At 36.5% G+C, this 18,028-nt stretch overlaps 1 protein-coding gene across 4 annotated transcripts in view; it reads left to right on the top strand.

The window, feature by feature from the left end:
* The first annotated feature begins 408 nt into the window (after positions 1–408).
* PDE1A (phosphodiesterase 1A) overlaps positions 409–18,028 on the top strand; it is a 157,137-nt gene continuing 139,517 nt past the window's right edge. The window contains exons 1-2 of one of the 4 annotated variants that reach the window (XM_062640715.1): positions 409–849; positions 1,083–1,196. In XM_062640715.1, coding sequence (XP_062496699.1) covers positions 1,093–1,196 — 104 coding nt within the window. In that variant the 5' untranslated portion in view covers positions 409–849; positions 1,083–1,092. Of the gene's footprint in view, positions 850–882; positions 1,197–18,028 lie in introns of those variants that run through there. The other 3 variants (XM_062640723.1, XM_062640719.1, XM_062640716.1) reach the window with 3 other exon arrangements.

The raw sequence follows: 18,028 nt of genomic DNA on the forward strand, positions 1-18,028 counted from the left end.
CAAAAAAGACAGGTGCTATTTACAGCGTACGGGAGCTGCTCTGCAAACCCGTCTGTGCAAGCAGTAAGGAAATCCTCTCCTTTGCTCTCTCCAAAACCCAGCTTTGGCTGTACAACTAGCTGCTTAGGTTTTCACTTGAAAGGCAGAGCTGGCAATCTGCTGCATGGCTGGCATGCTGTTTATTCCTCAACCCTTTTGTTGCTTGCATGCACTGAATTGTTTTTTGCTGGCAGACACGCACAATTCAGCATCAGATTTTGACACACGCATGCTGCTGTCCCGAAGGATTCGCTGAGCGGGCTGTCTTGCAGCTGCTGCATTTTCCACCAGTTAAATTGACAGTTACCTACTGTGTGGAGTTGCTAGGAGAAGGTGTATAGTCATCATTACAGCGTATTCCTTCAATAACAACCTGTAGAGCTCTCTGATTTCTCTTCTGCAGGGATTTATACATGTCTTTGCTGCCGACTTAGCATTTGTACAGTCATATTTTTATTGAGAGGCTGGTAGATATTTATTCATTAAGAAACAATTCAGGATCAACTAAAGAGAGGAAAGCTCTGGCATTTGAACATTCACTCTTTGTAGGCTGATGTGGCTGATACTGGCTTCTACCATCTGCTTTTCTGTTGCAGCTTGTTTCTCCAACCTGCAGAGCAGAAACAAGCCTTTCTTCTGGATTTGTTAAAGCCATTCACATTTATCCTGCATGGCAGTGAATTATAGTCCATTTTAAGGAATCTTTTGTGCTTCTGTGTATATTCCTACAGCCGAAAAAGTGCATGAGAAAGGAGCTTGAGCAGTCAGTAGTACAGTAGCTGGCTCACCCGTATGGATTAGACTTGTGAGGTCAGAGGAGCTGTGTGTACTTGCTCTGTGCTTGGGAGGTGGGGGGAGAGAGTGGAATTGTCTGTCAAAGTGAATAGCGATTCAGGGAGGATCGCCCCTCAGCTGTTGCAATTCTGATGTGCTTTGATATGACAGCAACTCCTGTCTAACATGCATGGATCTTCTGACATTTGTAGTGGACTAAAGAATGCTTTTACCTGCTGCTGAGCCTGACTGTAACTGTATCACTGTAGGACAATAACGATGGGGGCTCGAGCGACGGAAACAACTCGGGAACTGGAAAGCACCTCCATAAAGTATCAAATAGGAGGACATGCAGAGAAAATGTGGCAACGGCTCAAAGGAATGTGAGTAGCTTCTCTCCTTGGCTTTTGTTCTGTTCCCTGAGAAAGATCCTTTTCATCTGTTTGTTAAAATGACTAATTAGCAAACGGGAGAGTTATCGCTAAGCTTTGAATAGCATTTGCTCTCATAACACAGTACAGCACTCTCATATGTGATGCTACTTAGATTAATGTCAGATTTTGTATAAGGTTCTGTCACCTCATTTGAAAGATACATATTTAATGAGAGTTGTTATCCAAACTGAAATGCAGGTAAGTCTTTTCAGATTAACACTTCCATAGCTCTGATATGATTTTGTAAATGTTATCTTCAGAATCAGCATTGTTGGAGCTGTTTCATCATTCCTTTCAGTATATATAGGTAAGTGTATTATTGCAGTTCCACAGGAGGTATCCATACTTTGCCTTTTGAGATTGCTGGTAAAGAAGTCTATATTAAAAGGTGCTTAGCTCTTAGGAGGATGCTTTGTCTCTAGTTTTTTGTCAGTTATTTTTGTGCTCAGTAATGCTGAAAGCTGATTGAAAGACTATTTGAAGGAGCTACTATGCTGCTGCGGCGACTAAGTCACTCCTTTCAAATGCAGTTTTCACTGTAGACTTTTGGTGCAAATCAGAAAATAAACATTTACAACCTGTCAGAGAAAAACTCCATTAAACTAGTGTGTTCTAAACCCTTTAAACTTCAGCGCTTCTTTTTAAGTATTTGTGTGGTTGTCCTGAAGGCTGGTGTTACAAATAAGTACATGTTACATTTGTTGATTTGCAAGCAAGGAAATTGCAGTATTGCTTTTGCTGGAAAGATTTGAAATACAGTGCCTCAGCTGTTGAAATAAAACGGGTTACTTACAGAGCTAAGAGGATTAGATGCATTGGCACTGCCTAGCTCCTCTATGTATTGGGTAGAGGTTCAAGCTGGCTATGGGAAGGGGAGTTTCATCATCTGTTTTCTTTCAAGGGAAAGTTGGTTTGCTTCATTGGAAAGTCATTTTTCAGCTGTGGCCAGGGGTATATCGGAACTTCTCTGTGATATGCATTTGAATATTTGCTCTGAATCCTTTCATCACTCTATGATAATGCACTTTGGGAATGATTTTGCCCCTAGAAACCCCAAAGCGTACATAGTGGAGCAAATATTTTGATCATTTTCTGATGCTACACATCTTGCCCCGAGTTTTTGCGTCTAGAGATCTCCACCAGTTTGTGCAGACTTCCATTTGTGTAGGGTCTAAGCTGCTCCTTTCGTTTGTTCTGTAAGTTCTGTTATCGCTGGGCTCTTGGGTTGAAACATTTCCTTTCAGCTGCCTCTGGAATGGTTTCATTAAACAAACTAATGTAAATAACTAAACATTAGTGACAGTCAGTGCATCAGCTCCAGGAAATAAGGTTCGTGCTTCTTTAGGAGTAGTTAAAACAATAGTCGGAGTTTGTGGTATATCAAAATCAAATGGAGGTTGAGTGTTTGAAAACCATGCATCTTTGGCAGGTTGGTGCTAACCTCATGACTATTGTGACTGCAGGACCGGTAGTGCTAAAATACTTCTATTTAAAAGAAACAGGTTACATTATTAGATATGTGCTCAGCTGGCTGTTTTTCAGACTTCACAATGATTTAATTTTAATTATTCACTACTCTATTGGAAATTGCTCACTAGTCAATATAATAAATATTGTATGGCGAAATTTCAAAGAGTTTAATTTTTCAGAGCAGGTGCCTGTGCACAGTTTGTAGTATAAGCATCAGTCATTAAGGGAAAGCATTAATTTGGCTGATGCAGGGATATCAAAGTTGAAGGATGTTTGTATGCGGTAGGGAAGAGGGACAGAGAAGTGTTACTGCACAGATAATCTGACTTGGGAAGAATTATTTTATAAATTGTCAGGAGAATTGTTTCATTTTAGGGAGGGGAACTGTTAGTGAAACTGAGTCTGTTGCAGTCCAAATTTCTGACTTTTTTAAAGTAGTATATGGTAGTATATCTACCCTGAAGTAAAGACATGGTATGAATTCTGAAGCTAAATCTGTTCTTGCTGAGAGTTCACAAGCCTACAGAGTTTTTATCAATGTGTACATGTGATTTCAATACAGTTTTATAGAGTATTTTGCATCAAAAGTGCTATCTTCCTGCAAGCAGGTAATTATTTCTGAAAGCATATTGGATTTCATGTAGGCAACTATCTAGATAGTGTTTAAAAACTGCACAGTATGTCCTTACCTAAAATGAGGTTTTATTTTCTGTTAGCATTTCTACTTTTTGCATAATAGACATTAAATCAGGGATTTGGCTCAGAATTCCATATACATTTAACCTCATTTGTCTTGGGGTGGTTTTGTTGGTTTATTGGTGTTTTTTATTTTTGTAAATGCAGACTGTTCTGTAAGACTGTTGAGCTGAATATGCTTAAGAATAAATGAAAATCCTTATTTTAATGCCCAGTAAGAAAAGCTGGGTATTGTGAATGAATGAAAGGGCCTTTCTATGGACTTTCTACTCTATAGGCTTGCATAGACCTTGCTAACCTACTGCTCTCCCTAAGTGCTGCAATAAAGTCTTGAATGTTTTGAATAAAATTAAAGCCATACCTAGCTTTCATGAGGTCCATGTGGCCCTATAGCCAAACTCTGCCTTCTGCATGGCCAATAAAAATCCAAATCTATTTTTTTTTTTACATTGCAGTTTCAGCAGTGCTGAAAAGAAGGGGATTATATGGCAGAGAAGGGATTAATTTGAAATTAATAACTCGATCCGGGGTATTGATGCTAGTTTGTTGATGCCTGAGTCTATAAAACACAAGCTCACTAAAACAGGACTTACTTACTTGTGAAAATGAGTCATGTACTTTTCTGTCTTGACTGGAGCTTCTGGTCTTTGAATTAAGACATTTTCACTATGCAGGCTGTGAGCTTCTAATGTTTTGAACTTCATGCAGAAAACAAAAACAGCAAGTGACAGCTAAATAACTCATATAATAGTGTGGCTTTTATAATTACGTGGAAAAGTAAAAACAAAAGCTGTTCAAGCCACTTCTGGAATTCCAGCTGCCAGACTGAAAGGGAGTGTTGTACACCTCCCACTTCAGAAGACATCTTGCCAGAGTCCGGCCGAGGGGCCCCTACTCCGACCATTAAATGCCACTGACCACACTTTTTCTCCTTAGCCTTTCATTCTCTATCAGATGGAATCTTTAAACAGTAACTAAGTCTTCAGCTGATATGTATTCTGGTGTCAACAGGACCAGAAGATCTGCTGCTTAGGAGAGTTTTGCTTCAGATGCTGATAGAGCATGGTAGTGATACCTGAAAGAGAAGCAGCTTCTTGAAAGTGTTTTGATTGAGAACCCAGAGAACCAGATTTAAAGCAGAGCTCTGTATGCATTCTGGTCTTACAGTTTGGTATTCTTAATCTGCAGGTAGACTTGTCTTAACTCTGTGTTCTTCAATATTGTGTGAAACGGTATGCTCTCTGTTTATTGTGTACATCGGCTGTCTGCAGCTTCACTCAATGTCACCAATAGGACAGTCAGACCCTCCCCCCTCCCAATCTTATTTTGCAGGTAGGCATATTCTTTGCAAGTAGCAAAGTTCCATTTCTGAGCTTTGAATACACTAATGAGAAGATAACTCGGTTTTCATAGAGCTGCATAATTGCTAGAATTGTCTCTTAAGAGGCCAGAAAATCTCTCAATGGAAAAAGTTAAAATCCAAGGTCCCGAGCATTTGGAGGATTGAAGTTCACATGTGGTTAGAATAGGCTACTTTATTAAATTGTTACTGATTTTAAAAGAGAATATGTGTTACTGCCATCACTTGTCCTAAGCCAAATCTGTGCTAACTTGGTTGACAGAAGGGATTTGAGAAAAAGTGTGAGCTTCTTTCTTTGCCTTCTTACCTTCCTTTTCCTCCACATCCAACATAATAGACCCTGATTTCTGCAGAAAGGAGAGTCTAAACTGTTTTAGACACTAAAAGAGACTGACTTGCAGTCCCAATTTTTTGATCCTGCAATGCTGCAGTGACAAAAGCCTAGCATTGCATAAATACATATTTTGTAGGAAACTTGGCTTGATGTCAGGGAAAGTAGAGGAATGGCTTCCTCCACACCTGCTGAATTACCAGAAGAGAGAATGCTTTTAAAGGTATCAAAAAGAATCCAGATTAGCAGCATGTTAGGTCTAAAAGGCACCAGAATCAGTAACTTCAATTAGGAAAGGTCACATAGTCATTCCTTCACCAGATCCATGGATGCAGATAGACGAGCTATAGAACAGGTTCCAGAAAAGCATATGACAAAGAGGTCTTTCTTTCGTTCTTCTAAGTTTCTTGTTCACATTTTATTTTATACTGGTTTTGGTATTTGTGCTTGCTTATTGTCCTTTTACGTATGCTCAATTTGCCTAAACGATGAAAGTTCAGTAAAGGTTAACTGAAGAGATGAGAATTATCAAAACTGAAAATTTGTCTTAAAAAGGTATATATATTCAAGAACTGAACAGTCAAAGAGAGAAGAGCTAGAATTACAGGTGAATAACTATCAAAAAATGGCGAGACAGAAATTGTCAGTCACTGCTAAATACATTAGGAACAAATGGATATACGGTTCAAGTAGTTTTTTCTTATAATGTTGCCTATTTCTACTTTCTCCTAATATGAAAACTTTTCTTTAAAGAAAAATCTTAAGCTCTTAAAAGTAATCCAAATGACAGCTATTTCTAAAAGGAATTTATGTAAAATTGAAGCTGTTATTTGTCAAATATGATTTCAGAAATGCTCTGAACAGAAAATTGAAGAAATTATATAATGATTTACCTGTTGATTGATATGTATCCCATTAGAGCTATAATTACAGTAAGAATTGTTCCATTATAAATTGTGAATGGCTTCTTTTGATTTTTGAAACTAAAGTCTGTTTCTGCTCCTGAGTAGTCAAGATAAATAATTTATAATTATAACTTTGTAACTTAAAAATATGTATCTAAATTTATAATATGATAAATGTTAGAATTTTCAATGACTGTAGATATTTTAGCTACTTATTACCAATTTAGAGAACTCTTCTATCCAGTTGAATTAGAATAATGATATTATTTTGCTGTTTGAGTGGTATTTCCATTATCATCATGTACAGGAGTCACAGAATTAATTTTCTCATTCGTACTAATTTTTACTGAAATTTGTGGCATGTATCAGTGCTTTTGATGGATTAGAGTAAATGCTAATCCTCCAATTTACTGTGGGTAGGTGAATTGCTGTGCTTATAGCAAGCTCTACTAGAAATGATTGCAAATTGAAGGAGTAGTGCACAAGCCATAATTCGTCTATATGACTAAGAACAGCAGCAGTGTGTCTTTACAGGTCTCACAATCCCTAAATAATGCAGAATAATATTGAAATTCTTCATTTGTAGACCTTTAAATGATGTACATACACTGTTCACCTACGCTTGCAATTAAAATTAAGTATTTTATCTAGGAACACTGCAAAGGAGATTAAAGATAACATTTTGAGAAGCTGACTGCTAAACTGCAATTAAATGAAGTCTCAAATTTCTACACTGTGTTTTTTTGTTAGCTTAGCCTTCTGACTATACTTATGCTACATCAAACACTTCTAAGATTTCCTAAAATATGCTTTCTGTCCCTATTGAACTTATAAATGTTCAGTTCAGATCTCTGTGTAGAAAGAGATTGCATATAATCCACTACACAAATAATTACTTTCCTCCTATTTTTAACTCCTTCCAGCCACTTGTGCAGGGGCCCTTGCTTGCCTGGCAGACCAACCAGTTATTAGAAATGTTTCTTTCAAAAACTTAATTCTCCAATTTAATTGGTACACATTGAAGCCTGCACAAAACAGTTAGCAGTTTCTCAGAGCTATCGGTCAAAAACTCAGAGTTCATGCTGCCCTCCCACGTATACCTCTTAGTTTCTGCACCACCTCAACAAGAGAATGAAGTCAAAATATCTGGATAGGCAAAAAAAAGGTCTTTTGTCTTGCTAATTATATAGCATTGGAAAAATGCAAATGCCTAAATACTGAAATTACATAGTTACTGGTGGAAGTTAGAATAAAAATAGGCTTCCACTTCATGCATCTGAAAGAGAAACATAACCTCAGGTTTATCAAAATTGTGTCTGACAGAAGTTTTCCTGTAAGATGTCAAAATAATCATTTAGGAGTGATCTAAGCATTTGGTACTGTTCTGTTTGTGATTGCCATCTGATCTGGTTTACTCCTGATACCATCTCTGGAGGATGTCTAGAACAAAACAGTTGCATTTATTTCTGCTCCCATTTACTGGAGACTACTAGAAAATTAAGTGTGCAAAAAAGCTCTTAGATCTACTGTGTGGTAGCAAGTCCTCCAGTGCTGCTGTGTTGTTGTACGTAGCATGCAGGTTTTCTTTTTATCAGAAAACCAAGCAAAACATTCAAAGTCCCCAAAAGGAAGCAAAATCAAGAAACCAACCAAATGGGCTAAGCTTGACCCACAGACTGCAGAGTGGTGGAGTACTTAATCTCCCTTAGTGACAGCAGATGTTTGGGAGCTTTTTTGGTGTTCCTTTTCTTTCTTCTCATACAGTCGAGGGTCACCAATGCAATTTATGGAACTTTTAAAACAAGCCCTTGTATAGAGCAACTATAGAGGAGGTCAGAAATACAAAGTCAATCCTTTCTTTTTACTAAAGAGCTAGAGAAGACTGAGAAGTTGTGACTAAAATATTTAAGAGAGAAAAATGTACTCTGCTGTGGTTATGGGAAGCTGAACAGAAATGAAGTACATCAGTTATAAAGTTACAGCTGATGATAGAAGTGACTCACTTTTCATGGTCCATAAAGCTTTACAATTAGGCAGTGTTGCAAACTTGAAGAAGCAAACCTTCTACCCAGTCTTTCTTTTCTTTCAGAAAACTGCTTAGATTTACTTGTAAAGAACTACTAAAGGCATTCTGTATCTGTTAAAGGCTGCAACTGGTTGCAGAGTGGTCTGTGGCTCAGGCCATAGATATATAGTCTCTGAATACATATATACGAAGAATAGTGAACTTAAAGGAGTATGTGATTTACTCCTAAAAGTTTGGGTGATACTGTGGGCCAGCCTATGTAATTTTGTAAGTCAAATACTTTTAGTGTGACGTGTTTATTCCTGTGGATTATGCTAGCAAAGTGATTGCCAATCTCATCTTTTGTGAGCTGAGGGAGTTTGTCAGCCAAGTGGTCCCTAAAAGATGAACTTTTTCAGTGGCCATCACGGATTAAATTGTTTCTCTTGATTCATTTTTGCCTCCCAACTCTCATTGCTGCTTCCATGCTATCTTTCCTAGCTGTTCTAGTATGACTGATTTTGATCCCATGCAGGGATTTCTTCTGTGTTAAAATAAACCCATAATATTACTTTTTTTTTTTTAAACCCTGTGATAAATTTAAATTTCAGTCAGCTCCTAGCTTGGATTCCTTCTGTGTTTCCATGCCTAGTTGGGTCCTTACAATGGAGGAAGTTGTCTGAGGGTGGGAATACTTGAAGTGAAAGGAGATTGTCCTGCTTGAGCAGCTTTCCAACAAAATAGTCACAATCTTAAGCTGCTCATGTTTTAAGTCTTTATTCTGTGATACCATAAATCTGATTGTAAAATATCTAATAAGCGATCAAAACATGACAGAAATTGTTGATCTGATATGAACTTGTCCTGAGGGTTCAATTTAGTCCCAGTAATTTTGAAAGGTTAACTTTGAACTAGCAGATTTTATGAAGATCAAGTACTGCGTCACTCCAGCTTTATGATGCACCAGATAATATCTGTGCTCCTGTAGCCAACAGAAAGCTGGCCTGAAAGAAGGCCAGTATAAACGTCTGTGTTGTGTACTTTGGCTAATTCAAGACAATTGTAATCACGCATTTGCACCTCAACTGAATCAGTTAAGTGCTTCTAGGTAATCTATAGCCAGCAGTTGCAGAACTGTAATCTAAACCTTCCTAAGCCTATTGTTTGCCTTTGCTGCATAAAACTCTGTGCAGCCACTGGCAATATTTCGGGTGTCTGCCAATCAAAAAAAGGTGGAAACTGCTATCTTAAATTTTGATTCTTCTTGACCTGAATGCCCTGTGAATGAGTACTCATTAGCTGCCGTTGTGCTGTTTATGGGCTGTACAATGAATCTGGACAGTCATGAAGTTTTATATGAGTTCTTCAGAATGATAAGCGATGCTCATCTGAGTCAGTGTCCTAAAATAATGAAATAAAAATGGGATTCTGAAGTTGCTTTTCTATTTGGCAATTTAGGTAAATACCTCTGATTTTAGACCTTCCAGAGAAGTCAGTATACCTTGAGGTATCATCTGGAGAACATCAAAATGTAAAACATACATTGAAGCTTTACTTTTTTCAAACCAGTAGTTCTACAAATATACCTTCAAAGTTTTAGTTATTTATTAAAAAGAAAACTAAAAAGAATGTACTTTTTCTCAAGTTTGCCTCACTGATCTCATAGCTGCTTCATGATGGCATAACTAAATGTGTGTAATCAGTCATTCGGCACTTTTGCCTGGTTTTGCTGCTATTTATTTAATGAGTTTTTCCAGCTTTAGAGACTGTTGAATTCCAGCAGTGCAACCTTCCAAGTATAATGCAGATATTATTTGATGCAGTGTTATTTAACAGAGGGAGATGTAAAGGCAGATGTTTGTCTATGCAAGTGCTTACACTCCATTATCTATTGTTTGACTTTGGCTGCAGTTTGTTTGACCCAGCCCTTCTTCAGACTGTTGGCGCCCCCAGGAAAACAAGTAGCCTCCATAAATATTATGCAGACATTTAATTGTTGTGAAGTTCTCTGATAAATAGTGTTTGGAGACAGTTACATTTGAATGGTACACTGTTAGTGTAATTTATGCCAGAAAGACACTAAGGAAGAGACTACTGGGTAGTATTTGCTTCTTTCTTTTGTTCATCTGCCGTACAGAACTGGTTTTCTGCCTGGGAAAACTGAAATTAAATACTATTGTTTTTTTTTTTCTGCTGTGTTTTCTGCAGAATGTATTGAAGAATCAACAACATATATTGTGCTTACCTGCAATTATATGTTTTGTATTTGATTTACTCTTTTTTTTTTAGTATTTCTTTTTAATACCTCTTACACCATTTAGTCATATTTAGTAGATTTCCCTTCCATTTCTGTTAAAGACTTGATGAAGGCTTGAATTTTCTTCCTCTGAAGATTTTTATTAATGCCACTGTATTTCCTAACCCCGAATACATTCAGTTAAGATAACCAAGATACCTGTTTGGCAGAGATGCCAAATGTGCCAAGCTCAGGTGGAGCTGCAAATGATTGTCCCTTTTGACAGTCCCTTTTTATTATCAGTGTTATTTTCTGATGCACAGGCAACTGCAGTGCAAAAAGCATTACATCATTGGCATTGATTTCCATTAGGGTGGGCTGGAATGCAGAATTCCTGCTCCAAAGAAAATGAAATACATAAAAAACGCTTGAAAAGGCCACGAAGATTAAATTCTCAGAAGAATGAGTATTCTGAAATGTCTTTTGAAAAAATTGAATCAACATCTCCTTCTGATTTTTTTTTCCACTTCCCAGATCATAAACTGAGGCAGCAGTAAACTGGTTGTTTGAAAACCAGTGATTCTAGTCCCTGTGCTGCCAAATATGACCCTGGAGCACAGATCTGAGCAAGCCAGTGGAATAGCTTCCTGTAGTCTGGAAATCTCCAAGATAGTTATAATTTAATGAGCAAATTAAGCTGTGCACAAAATCCGAAAACTTCCATCAGAGAAAAAATTCAGTAAGAAAATTACTGACCGACTCTGATTTAATTCTTTTTTACTTAACTAGAAAGACCATAGATTTTATTGGTAATTGGAAATTAGATATTTCTCTTTCACAGAAAACTGCTAAAGTATCACAGAAGGTTTTCTCTGATTATGTGTTCATAGTTGGGTACTAGGGAATATATGTTTCAATGGCTACTAAGACACCTTCACCAGCCGTAATGTCAGTTAAAGTTTGAAACCAGCTTTATGGGATAATCCTGTAACAGTCAGTAGCAGTAAGATGGAGAGTAAGAGTAAGATGGAGCCCTGCAATATACTGCTGTGACAAGGAAACCCTGTTTTAGTGTTATACCTTTCTCGAACAGACTCTTGGCCTTAATTCTAAAGAGTTGGCACAAAAAAGAGAGTTCCAATTCATTTACATGTGAATATTGTGTGCGTGTGTGTGTGTACTCACAGTTCTTTAATTTATTAAAAAATTGTATTTATCTGTATGTGTTTTACAGATAAAAATGTCAGTTGTGGGTTTTTCCCCCTTCTTTCTACTATCTGTAAGGCTTAGCTTGGTTACAAACTGAAGTTAATAATAAGAAGGAATTTGTCTCAATCTCTCCAGGCAGCACATGTATTTGATACATTTAAGAGTGGCATATTATTGTATTGCGATGGAAAATGTTGAGCCCTTCCTTCCTGTTCCCTTCATGAAGACTTTTCAGAACTGTGTAACTGTTTTTATTTATAGAGTTAAATAGTACGCTTACCTTTAGAAGGAAAACTACAATCATTAAATGACAGGAAGTATTGCTTAGAGTGTCAAGAATATATGTAGAAGGAGTGAAAAAAATTTATACTCTTCCAAATAATATTATCTCTACTAGATACTTTCTGGTTTATGTAAATTTTGTCAGAAATGTTGCGTTCTTAACTTAAAATGCTGTAGTTAAAAACTTCAGCTCTTTGAGCCTTTTGATTTCAAAGTTCCTGTCTAAGTAATTGATTTAATATTGCTTGTTTCTCTATAAATATTAAAAAAAAATTGTCAAAGACATGTCAAAATGAAGAATATTAATAACATACACATGTAAATAATTTAGTGGTAACTGTGACAAAGCTTTGCCTTCAAGAGAGAAATATTTAATTCTATTTTCAGTTGTTCTCTTCAGTGGTTCAGCTAGCCATTATGTACCTTGTGTGAGTTCCACGTCAAAAAGGGATTCCCTCTCTTGGTTGCTAGAACACGCCTACTGTTCCAGAAATATTTAAATACATAATGTGTAGAAGTAACTAGGCATGAAGTGTTAAAACATTTTGGTTCAACCCACTTCTGAAGGTATATAATTAATCTGTTTCATACTTTCTAATTAAAAAAAGTATGATGCATACTTAGTAGATTTCTGCTGTTAAGTAGGTCATGTGGGATGATCTTTTTGTTAAGAAATGAAAGATTGGTAGGATATTTCTGTCCTGTGAAACAGAAATTGAATTTCCAAGGATGCCAAACAGACAGTTCATGAACACATATGACCCAAGCCTTATGACTCCTAATTCTGGTTTAATATAGCAAATTTTCTGTTTTCCCTCCCCAGTAATGTTTTGGTTTTTGGTATTCCAAGAACAAACACCTATGCCCCTGTTGTAGATCAGATGTTCTTCATGTGTTGTATGAACCTGAACATTGGCTAAGAGAAGAATGGTTTGCCTGCATAGCAGATAGGGACAAAAAGGTTTAAAAGTGAATGTACAACAGCTGCAAGTCTGTTTTAGAGCTGGCTATGAGGTAAACACAGGATATGAGTGTCCCAGAAGATTACGATAGTTTATAGCTCAATCCAAACTTTCTGAGTTGCTCATATCACTTTACAGGCTAAGCCAAAGTTTGTATTCAGAGAGCCTTTTAGAAGACTAAATTGTGATAGATTTAATACAACTATGACAGAGCATATGCTGATGTTTAGAACAAAGATGGTATTAGAATTCTTATAGAAAATCCTAGCTTTGATTTGGGCCTCTAATCATATTTCCGCATTTTCATTAGAATCTTGCATATCTATTAACATCGCATGCTACCTGCTACAGACTAATTAACGCTACCAAGGTGTTATGATTACTTTCTGGAAAAATTAAGTGGCTAAGGTGGGCATAAGCCTTATGGAACCACCTCTGTCACCCATATCTTTCTTGACTTACATTCAGCTTTGACCAGATTCATTCTGGCTACATGACAGGGTCAGTTTTGTCTTAGCATGAGGTCATATTTAGCCTTCTAATGCTGTGCAGATCATCTTCTCTTTATGATAAAGGGTTGTATCCAGAATGTCGTTCTGTGTAGTTTAAAATATCTTTTTATTCAGATACAGGATGCAAGTAAAATGTAAACAGTGCATAATGAATTAATGAGAGTATATAATTTCCTTTGAGTTTTGCTTAATACCTTTTAGTTTGTAAGTTCAGAACATTTTCATCATCGGTTCAGTGCTAAAATCATCTTGATGGTTTGGGAGAAGGGGACTCAGAAGTTGCAGAGTCCTTGAATCATGTTACTATTTAAGAAAACATAATTATTAACAGAACTTCATTTTTAAATACACTTCAATGTTTATATGTGTAATCTCAAATATATTCTTAGATTGAATGACCAAGAGAATAGAATGAAACTTTATACTTTGAGACAACACATTCAGTAGGAGAAGATTTCAAGAGGAAGAATCTTGAGGAAATGGTAGAATTCATAGAAATTTTAGACATTAACTGTATTTTTTCCATTTCCAGTAATGAAAAACAGTATTGGAGCTTTACGTAAGGTGACTCTGCATTGAAATAGACTCAGAAAAGTACTGTGTAACGCTCCATACCCACAATGTAAAGTGACAACAGATGTGATTTCTCACACTAAAATGCATTCTTATCATTTGACAATGATTAACATTATGATGGTTCTTTTGGCATGGAACTGAAATTTTTCTACATTGTGCAAGCTATATTAAATCTGTCTTTAGCTGGCACCCATGCCTTACTGAAGTTGGCAGACGACCACGTGCATGGGACCAATTCCAGCTTTATACATGGGCATGAGTGCAAAAATCTCCATATGATAATTCACTTCTGAAAATTAGTTGATGGTTTTCACTAAAAGGGGAGCTGTATAATGCAGTTCTATCTCAGCAGAAAAGTACTTTGTGGCCCAGCTATGGGTTCTACTTGCTCAGTCATCTGCTTTTATCAAATCGGTTAGAATCTAGTAACATTTAAAGGCACTCCAATTCCTGTCTGCATGGGATTTTGTGGTTCAATCTGAATATTTTGCAGCTTTGCAAGACTGCCATTCACAGATGTAAGAAAACGTTAAGATCCAACATTCAATTCATTTCTACAGGTGAAATGTGGTGTTTTACTACAGATTTGTCTGAAATGGAGAATGTGAAATAAGTTTGGGGTTTTTGAATGGGGAAAAAAAAAGGTATGTAATAGTTTTTGTGTCATAATTAACATAATACAGCCAATGTCATGAGCATAAAGCATAGACCATAGAATTTCAGCCTGTGATTTCTCCATCAAATCCATAATTTAATAAAATTAGCCTGGTTCTGGTCTCACACCACTATAATTGGAAGCTATTGAATTACAACACAATAAATGAGACCTCAAACCAGATTTACTTTGTTGTGAAAAAAGAGCACAGAATTTCATAGATGCAGTGGAATTTGACTAAGGCTTATTGGTCACTCCTTTTTATGAACAGTGGGCTATGTCAAGGAGTTTTTTTCAGAGTTAGTTACTGGATGAGATTCTTCTTTTCTAAATTGCTAAGTGAGCAAGTCATCTGATAGGACAAGAATCATTCCCTGAAGCTCCACTTCTTTTTTTTGCCTTTCTCCCCCCACCAAAGGAAAGAAACATGTTTACCTCCCTTTGTCTATCACTTGGCTGCAGCTACAGTAGTAACACAGAAACAGATTGCAATAAATTTGCTATTTATTGCTACGATTTTGGATTTTTGCCACTCTTGCTAATGAGTTATGTTTTTGCAGATAGACAAACTCAGGATGGGCTCCTCAGCAAACATGCACTCAGTTGTATCCTGGTTTGTCATTAAATTTATTTTTAACAATAAAATCACCAGATTGTAATTTGTATTATGATCATCACGAATAGATCTCACCATGTTTAATGCAACTGTGAAGCTTTGTGCAGATGAGGGAGTTTAGACATTGAAAGAAAAAGCAGTTGTACAGAATCATCTAAAGTTTTATTTTAGCAGTTTTTCTGTAGTGATTTGGGGAATGGAACAGGGAGGAAGTGAGAGATAGATGGGAAGGGACAGTTTTATCTAATGCCATCCCCCAGTTAAACCAAACAATTTAATTGCATTCCTTTATAGTGCAGCATGCAGCTAGCATGATATACACAATATTGTAGGTTATTTTGTATAATAGCAGAAGTATATACCACATTAAGTGCTGAAGTCTTAAATGCTGTACTCACATTTTTACAGGTAGCTGAAGGCTTTTCACTATACACTCAGCACTGCTAAAAGTGTATATAACAAATAAAAATTGGAAGTTTTGTTTTTTTCCCTGCTGAGTTGCCTCGGCGGAAAGTGTCAGAAGCACAAAAGCCTTTGTTGCTTCACTTTGTGATTAAATCCAGCCTTACCATTAAAGGAACTCTGCTTTTGCATTATTGCCCTCTTACAAAAATCTGTCTTCCCATCACAAATATTTCAGTTTCCTTATGCTTCCTAATTAACACTGAAAGCATTCCTAACATTGTGAGTCTAGAAGCTTCCATTCTTTTGTGGTTAAAGAATTAAGCTCAGCAGTTACACATGTAAGAGATGTTTTACTCAGTAAACTATCTTCTCTGTACCAAAAGTAGACTGCTAATGAGCAAATGTAAGCTACCATTTTTAATTTTAAATTTCATTATTCACAAAGGAAATGATGCCTACATGTGTGATTGCAGCTATCCAGATTTCCTTATCTGTGTAAATGAATTACGAAAGTGAAAATGAGAAAAAGCATTATCTGAGCAGCAATGTATCACCAATTATAGTAATGTGATTATATAATCATAACACTCCTTTTCAGGCACTTGTACCTCAAATAGAAGGTAGCTTTTTTATTCTGTTCACATTAAAACTTTCCTAACAGATTTAGTAAGCATAAAAAGGTTGCATTTAACCTGTGGAAAAAAATATTAACACCAAAAGTTATCCCACTTATCTGTGTCAGCTTCAGTTCACAGGTCTGGATACAATGACACATGTTTGCTTGAGTAGTTAAGCTGCTTTCTTCTGTCTTCCTTCCCCACACTCATTTGGAAAGGGTACCTTTAATTGAGATCGCTTGTAGGAATCCAGGTAATTTCAAGGATCTGGTTTACTGGCACAGTCAAAGGAGTAATGGATGTGGCATAGAGGAGAATGAACTGTCAGAGCTGGGGTGCAAGTATTGATTCATTGCTGTGACTGGTGTATTGAGAAACGAAATCCCTAAATTGTATTGAAAAGATTTTCTTTCATTGAAGTGCCAGCAATGCCAGTGCTGAAGCACTGTTAAGGAACCCATGAGATTGCTTCCCCACACCCCAGTGCAATTAGAACAATAGAAAACACTGAATCAAAGAATCAGTGTTTTACATTTGCTTGGCACAATGCTAACTTAACCAAGAATGAAATGGCTCAAGGATTTTTTCCATAGAAATAGGACAACAAGACATTCTGGTACCACTCCCAGAGCATGACTCACAAAGAGAAAGCAGCAGAGAGAGTAGGTTTTTTCTTTCACAAAGCCACTCACTTCCTTTCAAGGTTATGCACTTGTTTTTGTTTCTAAATGTGTTATTTGATTCTCTTCCTATTAATGTCTGAAAAAATAGTCTTAAAGGTAGATGACAACAATATGTATGGAGCTGGTTGTCATCCCTCTCCATTTTTGCTGAAAGATCCATGCTACATTCCTTCTGTGTATAGTCACTTCAATACAACATGAAATCCTGACATGATGGTGAGTTCTCTGACTCCTTACTAAATGGGGTGGTTCTAGCAAAATGGACCAAATGATACCAATTAATTGTTTCTCAACATTCATTCATTAGCATTACAAAGTATTGTGATGTCAAGACTTCTCTTGCTGGTTAAGGTATTTATCAAGCTAAACTGAAAGGCTTTTTCACCTCCCTGCCCCTGATAGTAATCTTTTATCAGTTAGCCTCTAAACAATATATTCAAATAATATGCTTAGATTACCCTCCACTTAAAAATTCTGCTGAATATGTTTGTCCTGCTCGTGACAGAATGATTAGGCTTCAAAGTCCTAAACTCACATTTAGTTGGTATTACTTGGTATTAGGCCATTGTTCCATGTTCTTGTTAATGGTGTGTTTCCTATCTGCTGCAGTTCATTGTGACCGTGTTGCTCATACTGTCTACGTACATGGCAAACAACTTTTCAAATATTTCAAAGTAGTTCCTTGAGCTTCAGTAGCACAAAAACATTAATGTATCTGGGACTATAAAGCAAATACCTGTTCTGAGAGCAATGGAATGAACTAGTAACTGACCTAGAATAAAGGCTTAATTTTTAGTTTCAGTTGATTTTGGTCATGTCACTGTGTTTTGCTAGCAGTAGAGTTTCTTTTAACACTTCACCTCTGAGAAAAAGAGGCTGAAGTAATATGAATGACTTGTGATGCTGAGGGACTTCTTCAACAGTAAAATCTGGTAAGTAAACCTAATACATTTCAGATAAACATACGTTTTGGGGGCTTTGGAAAATGTGTGCTTTTTGTGTAGATGGTCCATTGCTATTTCTTTGCATGAACAAAAGTATTAAAAGGAATAGTTAAGACAAAAAATGAAGAAAGAAAAATATTTTTTGAAACATGAAATATATATCTTAACACAAATTATCAGGATTTATTAATATGCCTGATATCTTGCTTTAGCTAAGAAAGTAAAGCAGGAAAGTATCACACGCATTCATACTGCTACCATGAGATGTCTCTGTTACTACTGTTGGTTCTGTATATACCTAATCACATGTATAGAAC

The sequence above is a fragment of the Pezoporus occidentalis genome, unplaced genomic scaffold, assembly GCF_034315485.1.
Source record: "Pezoporus occidentalis ecotype Australia unplaced genomic scaffold, CSIRO_AGI_Poc_V1 ctg66, whole genome shotgun sequence".
Classification (NCBI taxonomy): Eukaryota; Metazoa; Chordata; class Aves; order Psittaciformes; family Psittacidae; genus Pezoporus; species Pezoporus occidentalis.